General features: G+C 50.2%; 1 protein-coding gene across 1 annotated transcript in view; it reads left to right on the plus strand.

The window, feature by feature from the left end:
- Positions 1–4: 4 nt before the first annotated feature.
- MARC2 (mitochondrial amidoxime reducing component 2) overlaps positions 5–24,774 on the plus strand; it is a gene marked incomplete at its 5' end in the record, with an annotated part of 31,791 nt that continues 7,021 nt past the window's right edge. The window contains 7 exons of the mRNA XM_029933408.1: positions 5–195; positions 6,366–6,539; positions 9,385–9,547; positions 10,508–10,648; positions 21,096–21,157; positions 21,245–21,316; positions 22,920–23,050. Of these exons, the coding sequence (XP_029789268.1) occupies positions 5–195; positions 6,366–6,539; positions 9,385–9,547; positions 10,508–10,648; positions 21,096–21,157; positions 21,245–21,316; positions 22,920–23,046 (930 nt within the window). The remainder of the gene's footprint in view (positions 196–6,365; positions 6,540–9,384; positions 9,548–10,507; positions 10,649–21,095; positions 21,158–21,244; positions 21,317–22,919; positions 23,051–24,774) is intronic.

Genomic DNA, 24,774 nt, shown 5'->3' on the forward strand with positions numbered 1-24,774 from the left:
GCTGGGACTGGCCGCCGTGGCGCTGGGGACGGTGGCCTGGCATCGCGCCCGGTCCCAGAGGCGCCGGCGGCGGCTGCAGCAGGTGGGCACCGTGTCGCAGCTCTGGATCTACCCGGTCAAGTCCTGCAAGGGGGTGGCGGTGAGCGAGGCGGAGTGCACGGCCCTGGGGCTGCGCTGTGGCCACCTGCGGGACAGGTGAGGCCTGGTCCGGGCTGCGCTGGGGAGGCGCGGGGTGGGGGCCGCTCGCGCGAAGGAGGGTAGAGGTTTGGATCCCGCGTTTCATGGGTTGCTTGTTGGACCCCTTGCCTTTGATCCTTTACCTGGGAAGGTCGGTTCCTGTCTGGTTCAGATTTGGAAAAGTAGGTAGGTAGGTAGGTAGGGGCAAACCCCTGTCCCTCTCTGCATGAGAGGTTCGTCCTCTGTAAAGGACAGGTCTGACCTGGTCGTCTCCCAAAATTCTTGCTAGTTCTAAACTTTCTGATTCTGTCTTAAGTCTATAGCACAGTAGCAGAAAATAAAATGCTTTGAGCCCTCGTGGGCGGACGGCAGCCACCGGCGGAAACCAAGTCTTGTTCAAGGCCACTGGCGCTGGGCTTCCTGGAGTTTGCTCCTTACACGTCTCCAGTCCTGGGCAAGGTGCCTGGAGGACCCACGAGGTGGGGAGACTTGACTCGCTTTTATAAGTAATGAGCAGAGTGAGGTTTTGTGTTGGGGAGAGGGTCTGGGGGCTGCAAATGTCATATTGCCGTGAAGGGAAGACTGTGCCCCCTTCCCCCAGAGGCAGAGTGGTCCTCATTGAAGCACTTTGGGTAAAGTCTCCACCCACATAAGGCCTGGCACATAGAAATCTCATTTCTTCTCTCTCAGAAAAGAAAAAAGGAATCCGGTCATTTAACTCACCCCAAAGGGGAGACTATAGAAACACACTCATTGACACAGAATTAGGCAGGATATCTGGAAGGCTCGCACCATGGTGAAGGATGTTAAAGCCCAGAAAGAGAGAACAAGGAGGAACAGAATCCCCTTTGGTTTGTTACGGTTAAGGTGCCTTCCTATCTGGGATGGTTTTGCCAGGTCCTCTCTGTCCAGGGAGGAGGAGGTTTGCAAGGTGACCATTCAACGAATCTTCTAGCAGCGACCGTCTGCTGCCCTGAGTTCAATCCCGTAGGACACATGGATTCACTGTTCTCTGAAGACAGCTGTCTTTGACAAACGTGGAGTCTCACAGCTTTGAAAGACTTTAGCTTGTCCTAGGGAAACATTGTGGATGCTGGCCATGTAACTCTTGGGGGAGTTTCCATCCACCTCCTTCCAGATTTCTAATCCTGGAGAGATTTTTGAAATGTAAATTTGCTGACCATCCCATCCCAGACCTATGGAATCAGAATCACCAGGAGGGAAGCCAACTTGAGTCATGTTTAAATTTCCGAGGGGGAATCTGATGCTGTGATTAAAGGGTTGTGTCTGGGGCCATTAAGAAGAACACAGTGACAGCTTATTCAAGTGTGACAGATTAGAAAAGGCTTCTGAGTGCTGGGAAGACTTTAGGTAGTGGTCCTAGACACACTCCAAAAGCAGGGAGGAGCGATTCTCATGACGCACGTGCAGAGAAAGTGGGCTTGTGCTATGGCCTTCCCCGCTTGAAGGATTTCTTAAGAGAGAGTTCCAGTTCCTATCTGTGTTTCTTGATCATCCAATGACTATTTTCTCACTTCTGGCCGTCACTGCTTTGCTGTCGTTATTGCTCTTGTGGAAGGAAGGGGGTTATCCTTTGCTTCTCTGCTTCTGGGGGTCTCCTGGACTACACGGGCCTGCCCCGGCTTTCCCTTGTTCAAAACAAGGTGCGGATTCGGGGTGTGGAGACGGGGGTGAGGCAGGGCAAGGCAGTGGGACACTGATTCAGTGCATCAGATGCCTCAGACCCTGAACCCAGTCATGTGGATGATCTTGTGCAAACTTCAGCACAGTCTTGTGGGCTAGATGGTATCTCCACTCTGCAAACAAACAAACAAACAAACCCAACAACAACAGAATCAGAAGGACGAGCAGCTCACCCTAGATCACAAAACAGTTATGCACTGGAGGGATCTGAACTCTGATCTCTGTGGGTGCAGCAGTCATGTGCTTTTTCTGAAGCCAGTGTGATTTAAGAGAGCAAAGGTGGCACGGAACCTCCGGAGACCCCGCACAACCGTCTAACCTCTCTGTGCCTCTTTTTTTTTTTGTCATTTACAAAAGAAAGGGGTTAGACTTGATGATCTCAAAGGCCCTGTTTAATCTAGGTTTTATTTATCGAAGGATAATTGAAACTTGGAAGAACTCTGCTGAATGACTGCTGTTCCCTCAGCCTAAGACTCACATAATCAAACTACTCCTAGCCTGCAGTGTAGAAAAAGACCTCTTGTATTTATTCCATTTTGAACTTATATCTTTGGAACTCTTTTAAGAAGCTGGGTTCTTCCTCTCTAAAGGGCTCTGTGGTCTTGTTTCTAGAACTGTTTTGTGCAAAGCCATGAATGGATCTGTGAATGTTTGGCTTGGGCACCCTGAACTTTGAGTTGGTTCAGAGGCCGCCTAGCAGAACGCTGGCGTTGCCTGATTGGCACAGACAGTGGGAGGGTTGGCTGCCCTCCTTGACCTTGTAAATCCGCTCTCCTTACTGGGCATATACAACTCAGTCTTTTGTAAATCTGCCCTACCCCTTCTGAAGGCAGCCCTTTTTTGTTTTCTGCACAGACTATGATCTCCTTAAAAATTTTTTTTTAGTGTTTTATTTTTATTTTTGAGAGAGAGAGAGAGACACACACACAATGTGAGCAAGGGAGGGTCAGAGTGAGAGAGGGAGACATAGAATCAGAAGACAGGCCCCAGGCTCTCAGCTGTCAGCACAGAGCCCGACGCGGGGCTCGAACCCACGAACCGTGAGATCATGACCTGAGCCGAAGTTGGACGCTTAACTGACTGAGCCACCCAGGCGCCCCCAGACTATGATCTCCTGAGAAATGAGATTTCTAATTTATCATCCTGAGGGTCATTTCCTCCTGACTTTACCCTCCTGCTGTCTCGGGGTCCCTGCCCACCCCACCCCTTTTTCAGACTCAAGCATTTCTGCTTCCCAGGCCAATTTCCAAGTTTAGAAACAAGATTTTCCAGCTGTTGGGCTCTGCTTCCCCGCTCTGTGGCCGCTCAGGGCACTGCTGTCTTTTTTTTTTTCTGAGGCTATGAGCTCCCGCCTCTGCACCGAGTCCTCACCACACACACTCATGCTTTACGTGTGAAAGAAGGTATTCGTTTTGGGACAACTTGGTCATGAATAATCCGCACTCCGGACTTACCTTTCTTTCTTACCTGGCAGAACCGAGATGATCGTGCGTTCACTGGGTATCATTTGTATGTGAGAGATGACAAATGTCAGTACCCCCATGGACAGGGTGCCGAGGGTGTTGGGGTATGTTACAGGCAGAAACGTTTTATCTTGTATTGGTGTCTTTGTCCCAACCCGGTGTTAGACTTCCTGCAAGCTGCCACCTGCCCTTCCGGTTGCAGCAGGTGGCATAGAATGTCCAGCCCCCGGTTCTCACGGTTAACACCCAGTAATAGGACTGGGCTGGAGCTCGGGGCGGTGCTTGGGAGCCTGAGGGAGGGGCGAAGGGGGAGGTGAGAAAATTCAGCCCGGCCTGGGACTCCCTGGCAGAAATAACATGCAGACACCTGTTGGGACGCATGTCTGGCTTGTGCACAGATCTCAGAGGGAGTCTCGGTTGGTGCTAAGACATGTTGGAGGTTCAGGGTGCGGGCTGTTGGGGGGGTTGACCAGAGCAGGGTCATCCAGAACTCCGCTCCCCTGGATGAGGCCAGAAATAGGAACAGGGCCCAGCCCTGAGGGAACAGATCTGTAAAAAGTAGCAGGAATTCCCTTGGCCACAAACCCCGGAGGTGAGCAGGCCAGACGACCCTGAGAACCAGACACCTAGAGGGAAAAAGGAGGCTTCTCAGAGCGACAGGACCCTGCTACTGTCCACACCACCAGCGCCGGGATGGGACAGCCGGACAGCTCCTAAGATGCCATTGCACGGTCATCCCTCCACTGCCATTTCCCGACACCAGCACGCAGGGCACAGGTGCCTGCCAGGAGGGAAGGGACACCATGAGGGGCAGGTGGGGGCAGGGACGGGGCTGCCTGCACTCTGAGTCAGACATTCATATCTTGTTGGTGCAGGGTTGTATTTGGAAATGGTTCCAGTCGTATTTGGAAATGTCTCCCATAGAGGAGCTGCCCTTCATTCTGGAAGGCTCTGTCCTTTTTGATCCTGCTCACGTTTGGAAAGCCCCAGCTCTCAGCTGCTGCTCACACATCAATGCCCACAGAGTTCCTTGCCTGCTGCACTTGTGTTCTGTCTAAAATGGATATAGAGGGGCACTTGGGGGGCTCAGTCGGTTAAGTGTCTGACTTCGGTTCAGGTCATGATCTCACAATTCGTGGGTTCGAGTTTCACACTGGGCTCTGTGCTGACAGCTCAGAGCCAGCAGCCTGCTTCAGATTCTGTGTCTCCCTCTCTTTCTGCCCCTCCCTTGCTCACTCTCTGTGTCTCTCTCTCAAAATAAAATAGAGACATAAAAAAAATAAAATGGATATTGAGGGGCCCCTGGGGGGCTCAGTCGGTTAAGCATCGGACTTTGGCTCAGGACATGATCTCGCGGTTCATCGGTTCCGGGCGTGCATCAGGTTCTGTACTGATGGCTTGGAGCCTGGAGTCTGTTTAGGATTCTGTGTCTCCCTCTCTCTCTGTCCCTCCCACCACCACACTCTGTTTCTCTCTCAAAAATAAATAAACATTAAAAAAATAAAAAAGAGAGGGGTATTGAAACTTACTCTCTTTAGGGGGCAGAATGCTTTTTAATTTTTTTTTAAGTAATCAAAGAGTGTGTGTGCTGTAACCCAAAACATGCTCTGCTGTAGATCAAGGCATAAGCGACCTCCCCGGTCCAGGCTCCCTTCCCCGTTCCAGCTTACCGGTTCCCCCCCAGCTAGGATGCAGTGTGAAAGCCGAGCCTGGACAGCTGGCTCTCTAGAGGTGAGTCAACTCATGGTGTGTGGGAATTTTCGTTCTCTGAATTAGAACATCTGCACAAGGAGGAAATGGGGGTCTCCTGATGTTGGATCTGCAGGCCGCGGCAGGTTAAACAGAGTGGAGGCCTGTTTGCATCCTTTGGAATCACAAGCATAACAAGAATCTGTCTAGGATTCTAGATGACTTGGGCCAGCAGTTTTGGCCCCATCTGGTTCCATAGTGGGAAGACCTAGAAGACTTCCACCAGGGCCTCGGAACAGTGTTGAACAGATGCAGGGAAGTTTCTGATCAAAGCAAAGCCCCAAACTAAGCAGCATAATTACCTAAGGAGTGAAAGGAAGATCCCTAAACCAGCCTCTTTTTCTGGTTCTTGGGACTGGGGATTTTCTTTCCTTTAAAAAAATTTTTTTAATGCTTTAAAATTTATTTTTGAGAGACAGCCTAAGCAGGGGAGGGACAGAGAGAGAGGAAGACACAGAATCCAAAGCAGGCTCCAGGCTCTGAGCTGTCAGCACACAGCCAGACAAGGGGCTCAAACCCATGAACCATGAGATCCTGTCCTGAGCAAAGTCAGACACTTCACTTACCTGACAAAGCCTCCCAGGTGCCCCTCTTTTTTTTTTAGTGTTTATTTTTGAGAGAGAGAGAGACAGAGTGTGCGTGAGCACACGAGCAGGGGAGGGGCAGAAAGAGGGGGAGGGAGGGTCTGAAGGGGCTTTATGCTGACAACAGCTTCAGTGCAGCAAGCCCGACACGGGGCTCGAACTCATGACTCACAGATCATGACCTGAACCGACTGAGCCATCCAGGCACCCTGAGAACTGGGGATTTTCATGCATTGGCCAGATGTTCTGTCCCTGGGCTGTTTCTTGCAAACAAGCATCTTTTGCGGGCACCACCTTTTGGACCTAAAAAACTCGGCCAGATCTGGATAATTGTCTAGAAAAAAAATGGTTGCATCCTGAACGAGGGCAGGAGGAGGGTTTTGGTGAAATAGAAAGCTAGAGGGCAGCCCTTGAGAAGGTGTAATAGGCTTTTCTCTTTTTTTTTTTAATATTTATTATTTTTGAGAGACAGACAGAGCATGAACAGGGGAAAGGCAGAGAGAGAGGAGACACAAAATCTGAAGCAGGCTCTAGGCTCTGAGCTGTCAACACAGAGCCCAACGCAGGGCTCGAACTCACAAACCGAGAGATCATGACCTGGGCCAAAGTCAGACACTTAACTGACTGAGCCACCCAGGTGCCCCTGGAAGAGGCTTTTCTGAGTGTGTTCTGGTCTGTTCCTTGGCAGGTTCTGGCTGGTGATTAAGGAAGACGGGCACATGGTCACTGCCCGGCAGGAGCCTCGCCTGGTACTGGTGTCCGTCACCTGTGAGGGGGACCGCCTGATCCTCAGGGCTCCGGGAATGGGCCCGCTGGTGCTGCCGGGCAAGCTGCCTTCTTCCAACAAGCTTCACGATTGCAGGTGCGTTCTGCCTGGCCCCCAAAGCCCACCTGGCGCTCTGCAGGCTCCACCCGGCACCCTGTCTTATCACTGCAGTTTGTATAGTAGGTGATGAGTTTGGTAAAGGAAATATTTTTGTAACTGTTTAGTTATTTATTTTGAGGGCGAGAGGGAGAGCAGGAGAGGATCCCAAGTAGGGTCCGCGCTGTGAGCACAGAGCCCGACGCGGGGCTCAATCCCACAAACCCTGAGATTGTGACTGAGCCGAAATCCAGAGTCTGATGCTTCACCAGCTGAGCCGCACAGGCAGGTGCCCCCGTAAAGGAAATATTGGAGGTGTGTCCTGGGCTGGGATGAGTCCCATGGTCAGGTGTGAGAGGGGGAGGCAGAGTGCTGTTTTTGGGGTCCCTTGGATACCCTTAATCAGCTATCCAAGACATGCAGAGGTGGAAGTCATATACTCACAGAGCCCTGGAAACAGGAGGCTTGGCGTGTCACAGAGGCCCACAGACAGGGCACCAGGGTTGCTTGGAAGGTGGGCTGGGGGAGGGTGGGAGGTCAGGGGAACGGAGCAAGAGCGAGCAAGAGCCTTTAATGTGGTTTCCGCAGAAGTACCAGGCGGGGCAGGATAAACAGCTTTAGGATTGGCTAGTTTGAGTAACTTCGGTGGGCTCTGGGGCTTTCCCTAGCACTGGTGGTCCGGTACCTGGCCCTGAGTGATTCCGGCAGGGTGACGGGCCGGCAGTGTAAAAGCAGACAGGGCAGGAGGCTGGGGGTGGGGCTCCGGATTGACTGTCACTCACAGGAAAGGTGGCCTTCCTTCTAGGTGAGCCGTTTACTGCCTGTAGGAATTGACTAGACCTGAAAGGACAGTTCCTTCCACACCAGCAAGGTCCCAGGATGTCAGAGCATCAGAAAGACAGGAAATACAAAAGCGTGATTAATACAAGTGGCGGGGTGGGGGGTGGGGGTGGACGCAGGGCCAGTCTTTAGAGTTGGTCTCTGTTTATTCAAGTCGGACAGACTTGATTCAGCGGTGGGAGCCCCCTTCCCCCTCCCCACCCCAGCCAGGCGGACAGGCTGTGGAGGTGACTCCAACCCTTCCTCATGGGTGGGTGACAAGGGGCCTGGAGCTTTTCAGGGTGACTCTGCAGCCTCTCAGGTCTGGGACTGAGACTAAGGCACCTGTTGCACGAGTCAGATGGAGGGGATCCCCGCCTGTGGCCCAGACAGGCCTGGAGCCTGAGCTTCCTTCCAGTCTGTAGGACCCCCGCGGGGCTGTCAAATGCCACGGCTCCTGGGGGTCTTGTCTGGTGCTGCCCGGGAGTCCTAGAGGCTTGGGCGCTTATCATTTTCAGCATGTGAAATTGGGATTGGCCAAAGGTCCCAGGGCTCAGAGGACAGCCACAGATTGTTCCCTGTGCCCTGATTATATACTTTTTCAAGCAAAGTGTCTGAGCTTAAAACCATCAGTCAGTGCACCTGGGTGGCTCAGTCACTTGAGTGTCGAACTTCAGCTCAGGTCATGATCTCCCAGTCTCTGGGTTCCAAGCCCCACATCGGGCTCTGTGCTGACAGCTCACAGCCTGGAGCCTGCTTTGGATTCTGTGTCTCCCTCTCTCTCTGCCCCTTTCCCGATTGTGCTCCAGTTTCTCTCTCTCAAAAATGAATAAACATTAAAAAAATTAAAAAAGATGATGGAACATTTTGGGTCAGGATGTGGAAGAAAGTGGGTTTTGCATAGCATTCTAGAAGAATGGGAAAAGCTGGAATGTCCAAGGGGTAGGTACTGCCTCCTGCAGGGACTGGAGCAGGCACCAGTGGAGGGCAGGGGGACCAGCGGAGGGCCAAGGACTGGTGAAGGGGGAGCAGGGACCAGTGGAAGGGCAGGGAGACCGGCAGAGGGGCAGGGGGACCAGTGGAGGGGGAGCAGGGACCAGTGGAGGGGGAGCAGGGACCAGTGGAGGGAAGCAGGGACCAGTGGAGGGAAGCAGGGACCAGTGGAGGAGGAGCAGGGACCAGTGGAGGGGGAGCAGGGACCAGTAGAGGGGCAGGGGGATCAGTGGAGGGGCAACATTCAGGAGTGGGAAGGGGACTGCACTGCTCATATTTCCTTACCTACCGACTGCTTTCTGCTTTCACAGAGCCCACAGCAGGCTCGCTGGGGGACAGAAGCTGGGGGGCAGAAGTGCCCGTCCACGGGTGTTGCCTAGAGGGATTGAGGAATGTGCTGGATCCAGGAACTGATCCAGCTCAGAGAACTGATTAACAGTGGGGTCGAGTCTATTTGAAGTAAGCATGTTATTTGGGGAGACTTTTAGGAGCAAGGCTGAAGTCCAGGAGAGGACCCTGAGAAGGCTTTGGCACTGAATTAGGACTTAATCAGAGGTCAAGGGATGGCTCCACAAAGAGAGTTTAGAGAGAAAAAAACAAGAGCCCAGGAAACTTGAGAGCAGCATGGAGATTTGATAGGAGGCAGGGGAGGCCATCTGAAAAGACAGTGAGTCTAAGGGTCAGAGTGGGACTGGGGGTGTGGGGGAGCACAGGGCTTAAGAAAAAGGTTTTTTAAATGTTTATTTACTTTTGAGAGAGCGAGAATACAGACTGTGAGCTGGGGGAAGGCGCGGGGGAGGGAATGGGCAGAGAGAGAGGAAGACACAGAATTCGAAGCAGGCTCTGGGCTCTGCTGGGCTCTGAGCAGGCTCACGGGGCTCAAACCCAAGAACGGTGAGATCATGACCTGAGCTGAAGTCAGATGCTCAACCGACCGAGCCCCCGGGGCGCCCCCAGCTGTTCCGTCTTGACACCGTCTCTCAGGGCGCTGAGGCAGGAGAATCACCCTGGTGCTCTCTTGTCACCCTCGCAGGCTGTTTGGGATGGACATCAAGGGCAGGGACTGTGGCGACCAGGCGGCTCAGTGGCTCACCAGCTTCTTGAAAACAGAAGCTTTCCGGCTGGTTCAGTTTGAGGATCACATGAAGGGAAGGTCATCGAAGAAAATTTTCTCCACTTCTGTACCGAATTACCAGGTGAGCTTACAGAGAGCTGCCCTTTGCTTGCCAGTCACCCCGTCTTGCCCCCCAAAGGCCAAGAACCTGGGACCCCAGCTAGGAGACTGTTGTCTTGGCCCAGGGGAGTGGGACGGAGGGCGTGTCCCGGGTAGACGTCAGGGACGGAGAGGGAAAGGTGTCCAGGCGGAGCATGGAGGATGGATGGCGGCAGGTACCACTGAGGAAGAAGCCAGGGGCGACCCCCAGTGAGGTGGGGGCTCAGGGGAAAACTAGTCGTGAAGGTGAAGTGTGAGGTTGGCTTGGGACTGAGCCAGGTTTCCTAAAATTACAGAAGCGGGCTTTCTCCCGGGGCTCCCTTGCCCATCATTATGGTGTGGTTATTTCCGGTACCTTCTGAAGAAGGCCACCGCTGGGCCAGCTGTAGCCCAGAGACCAAACCTTTGATTCTGCGGCGAGAGAAGGTTTCAGAGGCAAGCCCCTCAGGCAGCTTCCCCTTCCTCCCTGAATTACAGTGCAAGCTCTTGGAATGTGTGGTTCACTGCCATTTCCCCACCTAGAAGAGTGCTCTGTACAGAGCAGGTGCTTAATAAATGCACACTGAGCGAATGGGTGGGCCTGAAGAAATTATGGGGAGAGTATGGCTGGTCGGCAGCCTGTTTAGGGCGATGCTGTGGGAAGGGGGTCACTGCTGGGCGCTGTAGTGAGGAGCAGGGGACGTCCTGGAAGGTGACGCCGGCCCTGAGCCCTGGCTGCTGCCTCGTGTGTGTGGGGGAACCGCTGTGAGGCCCAGCGGCAGGACCTGGCTGGCACTGACTTGGCCGTTTCCAGGGCCACTGTGTCTTCTCTCCTTGCTGCATGCTGCTGTCCCTCTCAACACTGCGCCCCCTCTACACAGCACTTCCGACTTTGCTTAGCTTTTCGTTGGGCTGAGGCATTTGACGGGGCAGTGGGCCTGATGGCGCCATGTTCTTGGCTCAGGTGGCCTACCCAGACTGCAGCCCCATCATGCTCCTCTCCGAAGCCTCGCTGGTGGACCTCAATACCAGGCTGGAGAAGAAACTGAAAATGGACCAGTTCAGACCCAGCATCGTGGTGACCGGCTGCAATGCCTTTGAGGAGGTAAGAGGCTCGTCGCTTTTGTGCCTTAAACGCAAACGTGCTGATCAAGACGCTAACAGAACTGCTGTTCCCTTTACCCAGCGCCAGACTCCACGGGGTCTCTTCTCCCCTGAGACTTGCCTTAATTAGCCCTGTGGAATTGTGCATTTAATGCTGCCACCATCACCTCGCTGGCCTCAGGGGGGCGCTGCTCAGCCTTTCTTGCTTGGGCCCCAAAGCAAGCAATCAGATCTCCAAGTTGCATTAAGTCTGGAATGAGGCTAGACTGTATTATTATAGCTCAGAAATCACCAAAAGGAAATGAAGAGAAAGAGAATGGCCAGGAGTGCCGTTTGGGACTCCTGGAAGGCCCAGAGCCCAGAGTGGAGGCCGAGAGGATACAGGTGATCTGCCTTGTGAACAGGGCCTTGGAGACATTGCACACCATGGCCTGAGTTCTCTCTCAGAAAACCCACATGCTCTCCTGTGTGGTTGATGGCAAAAATGTCCACCCTCTCCAGTTACAGCCCCTTGTAGCCCTGAAGGGACAAGCCCATCAGAGCCCAGCTGTCCTGCAGTCCGTATAGATATACATAACTGGGTGTTGCTCTGTGCTAAAAAACGTCAGCAGTCCTATTAAACAGTAGGGGTGGGCTAAGCTTTATGGGTCCTGGAAGTAATGACAACAAATCCACTTATTGGGTGTTTGCTGGTTATCAGACACCAGACTAATGTATTACTTCATACAAATTACTCCCTTGATCATGACAACAACACTGAGGTCTGTAGTATTATCTCCTTTCTATAAGGAAATCGAAGCTGGAAGGCATCACACACTTGTTGAACATATAACTGATGGTTCTGGCATTAGCACCTCGGACTTGGAACTCCAGTTTCTGAGGCATTGAAGTCGTGGTTTCAGTTTAGAAATCCCAGGTAGCTGACTCCGAGCGGAGAGGCTCTCCATCCATTGCTCCCTTAAGTGGCCATGTTTCCTTTTGTGTGAGTAAAATGTGCCCCTATTTGCTGATAAGTGTTGTCCTTTAGAATAAACCTTTGGAGGCTGCTGGGTGGCTCAGTTGGTTAAGCATCCGGCTTCGGCTCAGGTCATGATCTCACAGTCCGTGAGTTCAAGCCCTGCATTGGGCTCTGTGCTGACAGTGCGGAGCCAGGAGCCTGCTTCAGATTCTGTGTCTCCCTCTCTGCCTGCCCCTCCCTCCCTCTCTCTCTCTCTTTCAAAAATAAATAAACATTAAAAAATAGAATAAACCTTCGTATTAAGGGGTGCTTGGGTGGTTCAGTCAGTTGATTTCAGCTCAAGTCCTGATTCCAGGGTTCTGGGATCCAGCTTGTGTTGGGCTCCATGCTGTGTGTGGAGCCTGATTAAGATTCTCTCTCTTTCTGCTTCTCTCCCTGGCTTGTGTGTGCTCTCTCTCTCTAAAAAAAATAGAGAGATAGAGAGAGAGAGAAGAAATAATCCTTTGCATTGAGCCAAGTATAAATTCTTGCATATGTAGGCACTTTATTGTTTGGTAATTTAAAAAATAGCAGTGTACACAGAAGTTGCCTACTTGTTGATGTTATTCTGTCATAAGATAATCTATTTCCTATAATTTCTCTTCATTCATTAACAGTGTTTTTCTTTTAAAGTTTATTTATTTTTTGAGAGAGAGAGGGAGAGAGAGAGAGCAAGCATGAGCAGGTAATGGGCAGAGAGAGGAGAGACAGAATCCCGAGCAGAATCCCAGACAGAATCCAAAGCAGGCTCCAGGCTCTGAGCTGATAGCACAGAGCCTGATGTGGGGCTTGAACTCATGAACTGTGACACCATAACCTGAGCCAAGATCAAGAAGTCAGATGCTTGGGGCACCTGGGTAGCCTCATTGGTTAAGCATCTGACTTCAGCTCAGGCCATAATCTCATGGTTCATGGGTTTGAGTCCCACGTCGTCTCAGTGCTGACAGCTCAGAGCCTGGAGGCTGCTTTGGATTCTGTGTCTCCCTCTTTCCCTCTCCCTCCCTTCCCCTACTTGTGTTCTTCCTCTCCCTCAAAAATAGGTAAATAAACATTAAAAAAAGAGTCAGATGCTCAACTGACTGAGCCATTCTGGTGCCCCCAAAATGCTTTATTTTATTTTTTTCCCCAAAATGCTTTATTTTAAATGGATAATCTATAACGGGCCAAGCACTGTGTCTGGGAGCCCTGGATGCAGAAGTGAAAAGAGACATCCTACTCCTCAGAATTCCCCGATATGAGTGGGAGAGCCGCGAGGCAATGGCAGTCCAGCCCAAGAAGAACTGTAAGGCACACACTTAGCACCTTGAGGGAAGAGTCGATTCTTGTGCCCAGGAATAAATCCAGATACGGTGGGAGCGAAGTTGATACAATCTGGGGGGCTTCCTTCAGATACAGAGGCAGAGCTTGAGTGGAGGGGGAGAGAACGAGAGAGAGGGAGGGAGAAAGTGAGAGAGAGAGAGAGAGAGAGAGAGAGAGAGAGAGAGAGAGAGAGAGAGAGAGAATCTGAAGCAGGCTCCAGGCTCTGAACTGTCAGCATGGAGCCCAACATGGGCCTCGAACTCATGAACGGTGAGATCATGACCTGAACCAAAATCAGTGGCTCACCCCACTGAGTCAGCCAGGCTCAGTGCCTCTTGATCTCAGGGTTGTGAGTTCAAGTCCCACATTGGGTGTGAAGCCTACTTAAAAAAATTGATTTGCAAAAATTGTGTTTAAGTTATATCCAGGATATGCGTGTGTGTGTGTTTGTGAAAGAACATTAAGAAACAGTGTAAAATGTAGTTATTTTATTTCTTTTGATGTAATTATTTATTTTTAAAAAAGTTTTTACATGTTTTATTTATTTTTGATACAGGGAGAGACAGAGAATGAGAGGGGGAGGGGCAGAGAGAAGGAGACACGAAACCGGAAGCAGGCTCCAGGCTCTGAGCTAGCTGTCAGCACAGAACCCGATGTGGGGCTCGAACCCATGAACGTGAGATCATGACCTGAGCCGAAGTTGGAGGCTTAACCAACTGAGCCACCCAGGCGCCCCTTGATGTAATTTTTTAAAAACATTTTTATTTTTTAAATACTTAGTTATTTTGAAAGAGAGAGAGCACACATATACACTAGTGGGGGATGGGCAGAGAGAGAGAGAGAGAGAGAGAGAGAGAGAGAGAGAGAGAGAGAATCCCAACCACAAGCAGGCTCTGAGATGCCAGTGCAGAGCCTGACGTGGGGCTCGATCTCACAAACCGGGAGATCACAATCTGAATCGAGATCAAGAGTTGGATGCTTAACCAACTGAGCCACCAAGTGCCCCAAGACTTTATATTTTTTAGAGCAGTTACAGATTAACAATAAAATTGAGGGGAAGTTACGGAGATGTCCCGTAAACTCCCTGCCCCCACCTACACACAGCCTCCTCCATTGGCAACCGTGCTCGCCAGGATGCTCCTATTTCTTACTGAGGGAGGCTCTGCACTGACCCATCGCCATCACCTGAAGGCCGCAGTTCACCTGCAGCTTCACTCTGGCGGTGGCACATCCTGCGGGTTGGGACAAACGTATCATGACACCCCCAACGCTGTAAAACGTGCCAGGGGTTTCCACTGCCCTCAGTATCCTCTGTGGTCGGCCTGTCCACCCTCTCCCCTCCCCACCCCCACCCCCCTGGCAACCACCGAGCTTTTTATAGTCTCTGTAGTTTTGCCTTTTCTAGGATGTCACACGTTTGGAATCGTATAATATGCAGATTTCTCATACTGGCTTGTTTCGCTTGGCGATACACATTTAAGATTCCTCCATGTCTTTCCATGGTTCGATAGCTCATTTCTTTTTAGCGCTGAATAATTTTCTGTCGTCGGGTGTCCCGCAGTTTCATCTAGCTGAAGGAGATCTTGGTTGCTTCCCAGTTCGGGCGATTATAAAATGTCACGTTTTACGTCGGTTCAGGGTGAACACATGTTTGGTCGTCATCGAAGGAAGGAGTAGTGTTGTCACCTCTCTTTTGTAGTGGTGGAGACTGAGACTCCGAGAAGTTGAGTGACCCACCTCACATCCCCTCACTGGCGTGTGGCCGGGTGACAAGTTGTGCTCTGACGTAACATGCTTTGGCAGAATGACGTGCAGCCCAATTCTCATGTTCATTGACTTTGCTGGAAGCAAGCTGAAGGCACCAGTCATTTTTCTTTCTGAATGAACGAAAAGCCCCAAGGGAAGCGTGTGGCGATTTCAGGGGCCCCACTCAGCCCTACCGTAGGTGATGCCTGCTTGCCTATCGGGGAAGGTGCCCCATGCCCTGGTCTGGGACACTTCCCAACCTGCCCATTTTGTTAGGGGCCTCAGGCAAGGCCCTTGCACAAGTCTGTCCTTGTTTACAAAAGCCAAAGTGATGACAACACAGGAGACGGGGCTCCTGGGTAGGGGGGAGGGTAACACACGTTTCTAAAGGATTTGCAGGTGGAGTCCGTGCCTTTCCTGAAGGGGAGCTCTGCATACGTCTGCCTTTTGGTTTATATCTCTGTGACTTGAAATGTTTGCTAGAGAGACGTTGGAAAAGGGGGGAGCTGCAGAGTGGAAAGCCAAATCCTAGGGCACTTCAGCTCCTTTCCCATCGGGAAGAAACGAGGAGGATGCCTCTGTGGCGCTTCGCATGGGCCCACACCGTGCCCACTGGGCAAACGGACCCCTCTTGGGACGCCCATGGCGGGAAGACGGGTGCGTGTTGGCTAAGAAGGAAGGCATCGAGGTCTGCCTGGGCCGCTGTCCAAACTGGCTGCACCCATGTCACACTGCAGGGTTCACACAGGCCCGATCCTGGGTCCCTGGAGCGGCCCCAGGCCAGAGGAGCCTCTAACGCCCCCTGGGGATTGCCTCAGGATGGCTGCAGGGCCTCTGGCCTGGGGCCTTCCTGGGAGCAAGGTAGTAACTGGGGGGGGAGGAGAGGGGGCTGTGTGTGGACCTGGAGACCAGGAGAGCCACGTTGTGAGCTTGACCTTACTCCTCCTCTCAGCACTATGTTCTGATTTAATTTAAATTGTTTTTAAATTAAAAAAATTCTTTTTTGTTTTGTTTAATTTTGAGAGAGAGAGAGAGAGACAGCATGAGCAGGGGACGGTTAGAGAGAGAGGGAGACAGAATCTGAAGCAGGCCCCAGGCTCTGAGCTGTCAGCACAGAGCCCGATGTGGGGCTCAAACCCACAAACCGTGAGATCATGACCTGAGCGGAAGTTGGACGCTTAACCGACTGAGCCACCCAGGGGCCCCAGCTTTTTTTTTTTTAACAAAAGCTTCATTGCACATTCTGTGTTCCAATTTTCTTTTTATAAGCAAGCACGTTTAATCTTTCTAACAGTCTCATGAAGTCCATTTCTCATGATCTCCTGCACTGTGCTTCTTACTTATCCCTGGTCCTGAATGAACGAGCCTGTAAGTAGAAGAGAACTTGGTGGCTTCCTCTCCCAGACTCCGTTATTGGCGGGTGCAGGGCCCCCGAGCATCCGTCAGGAGCTAAACCCGAGGGGAGGCTGGGACCTCCCAGGTTCACGAGGCCCTGGAAACCTCGTGCCTCTGAGCCCCCCGGGAGGAGCCCGGGGCCGGCCCAGCCGCATCCGCCCCGAAGGGTGTCCAGCTCAGGGCATGCACACCGAGATGGACAGAGAGCACAGTTCAAGGTCTCTCCTTTCCCTTTTTGTAGCCTGTCCCCGGTGTTCCTTAGAGTAGGCCGCCTCCAGGGAACAGAAGCTACTTGGCAGGAGGCTTCCGTCCTGCTCTTCTGCCTGGATTTCCCCAAACCACAGATCCCTGCTGGCACATTTATTATGCACTTAGGCTTACAGAAGTCTGTCTCCTGTGATTCTGTAGGAGCCAGTGTGTAACAGGAGGAGACTTACACTTCAGGATAAAACATGCTGCCTCTCCACATGGTGTTGCCCAAGCACACACGAGAAAGTTCGAGAGAGAGTCTGGAACCTGGGCTGCAGGGATGTGGAAAGCTTTTCAGCAATTCAGTTCAAGAATCCTTTTCAGATAAAGTTAAAGTATTTTTGTCATAAAAGTAATTTTTTAAATACTGCTTTCTCTGGGGCACCTGGGTGGCTCAGTTGGGTAAGTGTCTGACTTTGGTCCAGGCCATGATCTCACAGTTTGTGGGTTTGAGCCCTGCATCGGACTCTGTGCTGACAGCTCAGAGCCTGGAGCCTGCTTCCGATTCTGTGTCTCCCTCTTTCTCTGCCCCTCCTCTGCTCACGCTGTGTCTCTCTCAAAAATAAATAAGCATTAAAAAAAATTCAAAAATATGTACCCCTGCCTCTGTGGTTCTTATTAGTCCATCTTTGAACTATGCAGGGACTTCCTTTGTAATTGAGCATGAGGCGGTTTTCCATTTTCCCTTGCATAATTCAAAAGTGGCTTTGTAAAACAGTCGTTGTCTATATTTCTCAACTGATTCTTAAGAAATGCTAAGTCAGAATTATATTATTTAGTTATTAAATATATTTTTTAATGTTTATTTTTGAGAGAGAGGAAACAGAGCACAGAGAGGGAGAGAGAGAGAGAGAGCGCCAGCAGGGGAGGGTCAGAGAGAGAGGGAGACACAGAATCGGAAGCAGGCTTCAGGCTCTGAGCTGTCAGCACAGAGCCCGACATGGGACTCGAACCCACGAAACCTGAGATCCTGACCTGAGCTGAAGTCGGACGCTTAGCTGACTGAGCCACCCAGGCGCCCCTAAATTAGAATTTGAAAGGCTTTCCATATCCATTGCCAGATTGCTTTGCAGAAACCTCATACCAATATATGTTCCCACAAGCAGAGCAGACGGGCGCCTCTTTTACACCACCGCCAGCATCGATGCCTGCAGTCTTACTAAATCTGATCAGTGAAAAGTCATGTCTCATGAAAATGGCTAATTCCTCGTGTACAGCGTCTTGTGTTAGTCAGTCTGTGAAGGAAGTCTGGCTGTGAGCTAGAGTTTTACTTCAGCTAAGGACACTTATTTCCTGCAGGCTTACACATTGGCCTAGATTCTGGAACACTCAGGCTTGCAGCAGACGTTTATAGAGAGTTTACTGGGTGCTCATCTCTGAGATCGATGCAACAGTTACAGAAATGAACTCTCTGTGTCGGACTGCCAGGGTCTCAGGATGAAGCAGGATTAAGGGCTCAGTAGCGGGATGGTTGAGGCACTGATAAGGGCTGAGATTGTAACCACACTCAAGGGAGCCCAGAGAAAGGAGCGCTTCAGGTGGCATGTGTGCATGTGTGCATGTGTGTGTGTGTGTGTGTGTGTGTGTGTGTGTGTGTGTGTAGGAAGAATGCAACAGGGTTTCTTTAAAATAATTTTTTAATGGTTATTTATTTTTGAGAGAGAGAGAGAGAGAGACAGTGTGAGCCGGGGAGGGGCAGAGCGAGAGGGAGACACAGAATCCGAAGCGGGCTCCAGGCTCCGAGCTGTCAGCACAGAGCCCGACACGGGGCTGGAACTTGTGAACTATGAGATCATGACCCGAGCTGAAGTCAGACTTTTAACTGACTGAGCCACCTAGGCGCCTCTAATTTCAGGCATTATCAATTCAAACTAATTTTAATAACAATGTTTTGTGTTATTTTCATCTAATAAGTGAGTGACTAATTATATTTTAACTTGCCTAGTGCTTTTCACTGCAAGCAACGCTCTGCACCAAAATGCCAGCCATGCTCAGATTAGGAGGAGAGTGATGTTATTGTTTAAAGTGACGAACATTTTCGTAGGTGATTAGAACTGGGGAACTTCAGACAATTTCTATGAATGCAGACAATATGTTATTCTAAACTGGGGACCGCGGTTCTCTGAGTGGAAGAGCAGATTGAATCTGTTTTATTAAGCTAGGAAGCCCAACTGAACTTTTCAGACTTTCCTGCTTCATATCATAGTCATGAGGTAGAGTTTCTACAAATCTGTGGCTTTATTTATTTATTTATTTATTTAAAAATTTTTTAAAGATCGTTTTATTTTATTTTTTTTGAGAGAGAAACAGACTGCGAGTGGGGGAGGGGCAGCAAACGAGGGAGACACGGAATCCAAAGCAGGCTCCAGATTCTGAGGTGTCAGCACCGAGTGTGACGCGGGGCTTGAACTCACAGAGTGTGAGATCATGACCTGAGCCGAAGTAGGATGCTGAACCGACTGAGCTACCCAGGCTCCCCCATTGGTGACTTTAAATATGAAATTCACCATCCCTTGTGCAAAAGCACTGAAAGGAAGGTGCTGGAGGGACTGATGGGCTCACATTCTTGGGGCCACAGCGCCCTCGTGTGGCCAAGTGTGGCCAAGTGCGTCCAACCTTTTTGGCGCCAAGTTCCCCCTCCCCCCCAGCCTGGGTGGCACACCACCCGTCGGTCTATTACTGGTCCTCCTCCTGGGGGGCGGGGGGGTCACGTTCCCGCAGGTGAGCCACGTGCTCTGGTTGTCTTAGATTTGGCTGTTTGCATGCGGCATGCCAGAAGTAGGGTGCAGAGATTCTATTTGTTCCACGGTGATCCTTGCCTGTCCTGAGGGCTGTGCCGTTCATCTGTCAACTGGTTGTTTGGCACAGATTTTATTTCCTCACAGCACCGCCTTCATAAATGGTGGTTGGGACCCCGGGGCATCCACAGAGGTCGCTTTACATCTGCTGTGCTCATATTCTGTAGATTTGTGAGCCAGGAAGACCCCCATTAGGTACTGGAGTACCTTTCCTGTGTTTGCTCAGTCACCCCGGGAAGCCTGGGAAGTTCATGCACCCCGGAAGAGGGCCAGAGCATTATTGGAGCCCCGTTATCAGGAGTGGAAGGGGAAATGTCACATGCCAGTCCCTCCCCGCTGCTCCGTCCTGCCTCCTGCGGAAACTCTCATGTCCCCTGAGGGGAGCAAAGGAGCAGAGGAGAGGAAATGGTGCCTCGGTTCCTTACCTGGGCACCGACTTCTCACCAAATCCCTTGGACCTATGGCTTCCAAACGTCACTTGGGTTGAGATCAGGAAACAAATGTTCAAGGGACATTTTTATTGCATCTGATGACAGATACTGATGTTGGTTTATGGAGTCGGTAGTGAGCTCCATCTCCTACCGCCTTTCACCGCTCCCTGCTGAGGCCTGGACAGAGGGTTGTCCTGTGAACTTGGGACTCCACAGATGGCTTCCCTGTTAGCAAGAGATCCCATCACACACCCTCGTTGTGTGTGTGCGTGAGTCTGTGAGTTTGTGTATGAGTCGTGTATGTGTGTATACATAATCTGTATGATCTCCATATGCGTGCATATACATGTATGGGTTTGTATCTGTGGATGTGTGGACGGATCAACAGAGACAGAGATTGATTTAAAAGCGGGGTGGGTGGCTCAGTTGGTTAAGCGTCCGACTTTGGCTCACGTCATGATCTCACGGTTCGTGGGTTCGAGCCCCGCATCGGGCTCTGTGCTGACAGCTAGCTCAGAGCCTGGAACCTGTTTCAGAATCTGTATCTCCTCTTTTCTCTGCCCCTCCCCTGCTCACTTTCTGTTTCTCTGTCTCTCTTTCAAAAATAAAGACATTTAAAAAAATAATAAAATAAAAGCTGGGTGGTTAGAAGCCTGGCCTTCGGAATCTGAACTTTTCAAACCTAGCTGCCGTGACCCTGAGAACACGTAATCTCTGCAGGTCTTCATTTCTTTGTGCAAAATGGGGATCATTATAGTCACTTCTTCAGAGTGGGGAGGATTTAGTGCCGCCTTGAGGCAGATGTCTGCGCCGCCCACTGAAAGCAGGCAGGGCCAGGGGCTGTGGACCCCTCTGCGGAAGTGGAAGTGTTGATTGAATGTGTGACTCATAACCGAGTTCCCTTGGGCGATGATCCACTGGACAAAGAACTATCAGATTTTTCTTTAAGTGTTTAATGGTTATTTACTTTTGAGAGAGAGAGCGGTAGAACAAGCAGGGGAGGGGCAGAGACAGAGGGAGACACAGAATCTGAGACAGGTTCCAGGCTCTGAGCTGTCAGCACAGAGCACAACGTGGGGCTGGAACCCACGAACCGTGAGATCATGACCTGAGCTGATGTCGGACGCTCAACCTACTGAGCCATCCAGGTGCCTCCAAAGAACCATCTGATTTTTAACTTGGCTTCTACTGTCGCTTAGCTGTTAAGGACAAAGTGGGCTTTCTCACAAGCCGTACACTTCTCACTATATATCAATAAATGGCCTTCTAGTTCATTTAGGATTCTCACGGCCAACTGCCCCCCAGTAAGGTCTGTTCTTGCTGCGCTGACAGAGTCCGGTGTCTGAGACCGTGAGTGAAGAGTAGGTAGATCCTGGACTCCCCAGTGTGCCGTCTCCCTTTGAGTCCCTTTGGGAGATACTTCTTGGTGTCTTGCTGTGGTCTCTTCTTCTAGCTTCGTAGTTGGCACCAGCCAAGGAATAAACTGCTTTAAAGACTAACGAAATCACAAGATGACTTTTCCTTTCCTCTCAGGATACCTGGGATGAACTCCTCATCGGCAGCGTCGAGATGAAGAGGGTTTTGGCTTGTCCCAGGTAAGGGTTCTCGAAAGAGTCAGCGTCTGGGGTGTGGCACGTCCATTGGCTTGCAGCCGTTCCTGACTCTTGGTTTTTGAATGACAGGTGCATTTTGACCACTGTAGACCCGGACACCGGAGTGATCGACAGGAAGGAGCCGCTGGAAACTCTGAAGAGGTAAACACCAGTGGGTCCAGTGTATTTTTAATATTATCCCCATCCTAGAATTACCTGTGGGTGTAGGAGCCCTGTCTGAGCACCTTTCACTCCGCCTTCTTTGTGTTCGAGTTGGTGTGTCTGTTGGTTCGCGGAAGTTGCTTCCCCTTTTTGTATGGATGAATCTTTTGACAGATTTTTTTTAAAGTTTATTTATTTTGAGAGAGAGTGCACAAGCGGGGGAGGGGCAGAGAGAGGGAGAGAGAGAATCCCAGACAGGCTCCACACCATCAGCACAGAGCCTGATGTGGGGCTCGGTCTCACAAACCATGAGATCACAACCTGAGCCAATATCAAGAGTCAGATGCTTAACCGACTGAGCCACCCAGGCGCCCCCTCACATCAAATTTTAATAACATCCACATGTGTGTTTCCAAATTAAGATCTTGAATACTGTAATTATTTTTATTGCAACTCAGATTTCTTTATTAGACTCAACATGAAGGAATGCAAGACTCCTTGAAGTTGTATAATGAAATATTAGAAATACTGGAACATAGTGAGTTGTCAGTTTGTTTCTTCAGGAGCTTCTATGGTGAAGTGTTTTGTTTTGCTGTTGAAGGCGCTTTGGCTGCCTTCAGTTATCAATACAGACTGTGTCTTTGAAACTAAGTTGACATTTTGGGGGGAGGTGTATTCTGTTTTGTTTCCCTTTTCTCTGTTTTGTTATTTGTTTCCAATGGATTTGACTTAGAAGAGGGTAATAATAGACTCCCACTTTTTGGGGTCCATGACCCCAATATACAATTCTACTTTGCTTTTTGATTTTTGAGATGCAGTTAGTTTTCTTTAGAAAAGTCTTTTGAAGAAAAGAATGACTTCACCAGTAGTCCAGCCCTGTGCCATTTTTAAAAATGTTTTATTTTTGAGAGAGAGAGAGAGAGAGACAGAGAGAGACAGAGACAGAGAGTGAGTGACGAAGGGGCAGAGAGAGAGAGAAAGAGAGAATCCGAAGCAGACTCCAGGTTCTGAGCTGTCAGTACAGAGCCTGATATGGGACTCAAACCCATGAACTGTGAGATCATGACCTAATCTGAAGACAGACACTTAACCAACTGAGCCACCCAGGCACCCACCCCAGGCCCTGCGCCATTTGTATCTGTGTCTTCATTTTTGTTCACCAAAGAAACTCAGCTTTCGGCTTGTAAACCTGGGGGTTGGAAGGCATAGGACTTAAAACGGAAATGTACTGAACAAAAGGGCAGCTCCTTTTTGAGACTGAGCGAGCATTGGTTTCAGGGAGTTGTGAAGTTGGAGGTATACATGCAAACACAACACTTATTTATTCATTTTTAACACACCACTTATTTTGAGTAACATGTAGACTTTTTTCTTTTTGGCCTCAAGCTGAAGCCGTGGACAGATTGTTTGGACTCCCAGGATGCTTCTAGAAAAACCAGGATTATGTGCCGTTGGACTAGTCGCCCCCAGATTTCTCTGTCCACGGAGAAGAGACTTGCTGTTTGTTTATAGGTCCCCTGAGAATAAAAACCCGAATTCCGTTGAGAGCGCTTAGGTTCCTAGTTCCCTCTTGTGCCTGACGGTGAATTTTTGCTTCTTTCAGCTACCGCCTGTGTGATCCTTCTGAGAAGCAGATCTACAAGTCGTCCCCACTGTTTGGGGTCTATTACTCGGTGGAGAAAGTCGGCAGCTTGAACGTTGGGGACCCCGTGTATCGGATGGTGCCGTGACAGGGTACGGCCAAGGGCCGGCTTTGCTGCCGGAACGCAGCGCCTCAAAGCCACGGCCACGGTTTCCGGTGTTGAGATGTGTTTATGTTTTGCTGCTTTAACTCTTAGCAGAATGAGCGGTTTGTGGTCTGCTCTTTGGAGTTGGAAAAATGCGTTTTCTTCTTCTTCCCTCAGCAATCTGATTTATTCCACGTAGGCTTCTCTCTGACTTCCCCCTCGGGGATACAATGCTGATGCAGGAGCCCCAGCACAAGGCAGGTAGATGTTGTCAGGTCATTAAGGAAGAAGGAAATGAAGGTGAGCAGGTCACAAGAGTTCTGTGTTGGCTTTTCTTTTTTTAAAGGGAAGTGTTTAATTATTCAATATCAACCTGGAGAAAAACATTGAATAATTTTTGTGAAATTTATTTTTAAAAACTTTTTTGTTTATTTTTGAGAGAGAGAGAGAGAGGCAGAGCACAAACATGGGAGGGGCGGAGAGAGAGAGGGAGACACAGAATCGGAAGCAGGCTCCAGGCTCTGAGCTGTCAGCACAGAGCCTGATGGGGGACTCAAACTCACAAACCGTGAGATCGTAACCTGAGCCGAAGTCAGACGCTTAACCAGCTGAGCCACCCAGGTGCCCCGTAAAATTTATTTTTAAAATATGATTTAAAGCTTGAAAAGTATTAGTGCACCAAGATGCTTGGGTTCTGAATTATGAGGTAGAAAATCATGCTCTCACACTGATTTCAGCCTGACCCCCAAATTATAGAAATAAAGTCATTTGGAAGACTTTAAAGTGAAGTTTTTAAGCAAGTCTTCTCAAAAAACCAAACTCAGTTCTGAAAGTTACCTCATGTCTGAAACCCTTGACCATCCTTCTTTCTAATTCTGGCCTGACCTTCTCACCTTCTTGCTTAACCATCCTGGAGGACAGCATGGGTAGTAGTCCCGGCAGTGCAGACAGTTCATGATCCTAGCAGCTCCATTGCCTAATTTGGTTGTGTTATTTAACCTCTCAGCCTTAGTACCCTGTCTGCAAAGTGGGAATACAGATAGTCCTCCCCAAAACAATATTTTGAGGATTAATCTATATAAAGTTGCAGCATTGCAGCAGAAATGTGGGACATCTCTTCTAGGTGGGGCAGCGAGCATGGGCCAGGAAGGAATTTACCCAGGGCAGAGCAAAGGGGATAGAAGTTTATTGAATACACAGCAAGGGAGCAAGGGGGAGATCTAAAAGGAGAGACTGCCACGAGGTGGTGGTGGTGGTGGTGGGGCTGTAGTTGCAGAGCAGAGTGAGGGAGTGTGGGGACATGTGGAATTTCCCCTTTTTTAGCAATCTTGGGAGCTGTGCCCAGTTTTAAGTAGCCCAATGGTTAGAGCTTAAAGCTTAATGCGACTGTTTGCATCTGGCTCCGTGGTCGCTGAGGGCCGCTTTGCCTTGTTCAAGTTTCTGTGGCTCAAGTCTGTTGCATCAAAGCAGCCTCTATAAGAAACAAGAAATGCTCAGTGGATATGAGCCATGATTCTTACTGTCATCATTGCAGAGGGCCTCCTAGGAAAACTGGCAGAGGTCCTCAAAGGGTAAAACATGCTTACCCGAATCAGCTCTTCTGAATCAGTCTGTAGCGCCCAGCTGAGAGAGAAAAATAAAATTTCACATTGTCCCTTCCTTTCCAAATCCAAACCTGTTGTTTATAGATCCTTTCTCTCCCAGTGCTAACCGTTGCCTTTCTGCTTGTCT

This window comes from Suricata suricatta, chromosome 3 (assembly GCF_006229205.1).
Source record: "Suricata suricatta isolate VVHF042 chromosome 3, meerkat_22Aug2017_6uvM2_HiC, whole genome shotgun sequence".
Taxonomy (NCBI): domain Eukaryota; kingdom Metazoa; phylum Chordata; class Mammalia; order Carnivora; family Herpestidae; genus Suricata; species Suricata suricatta.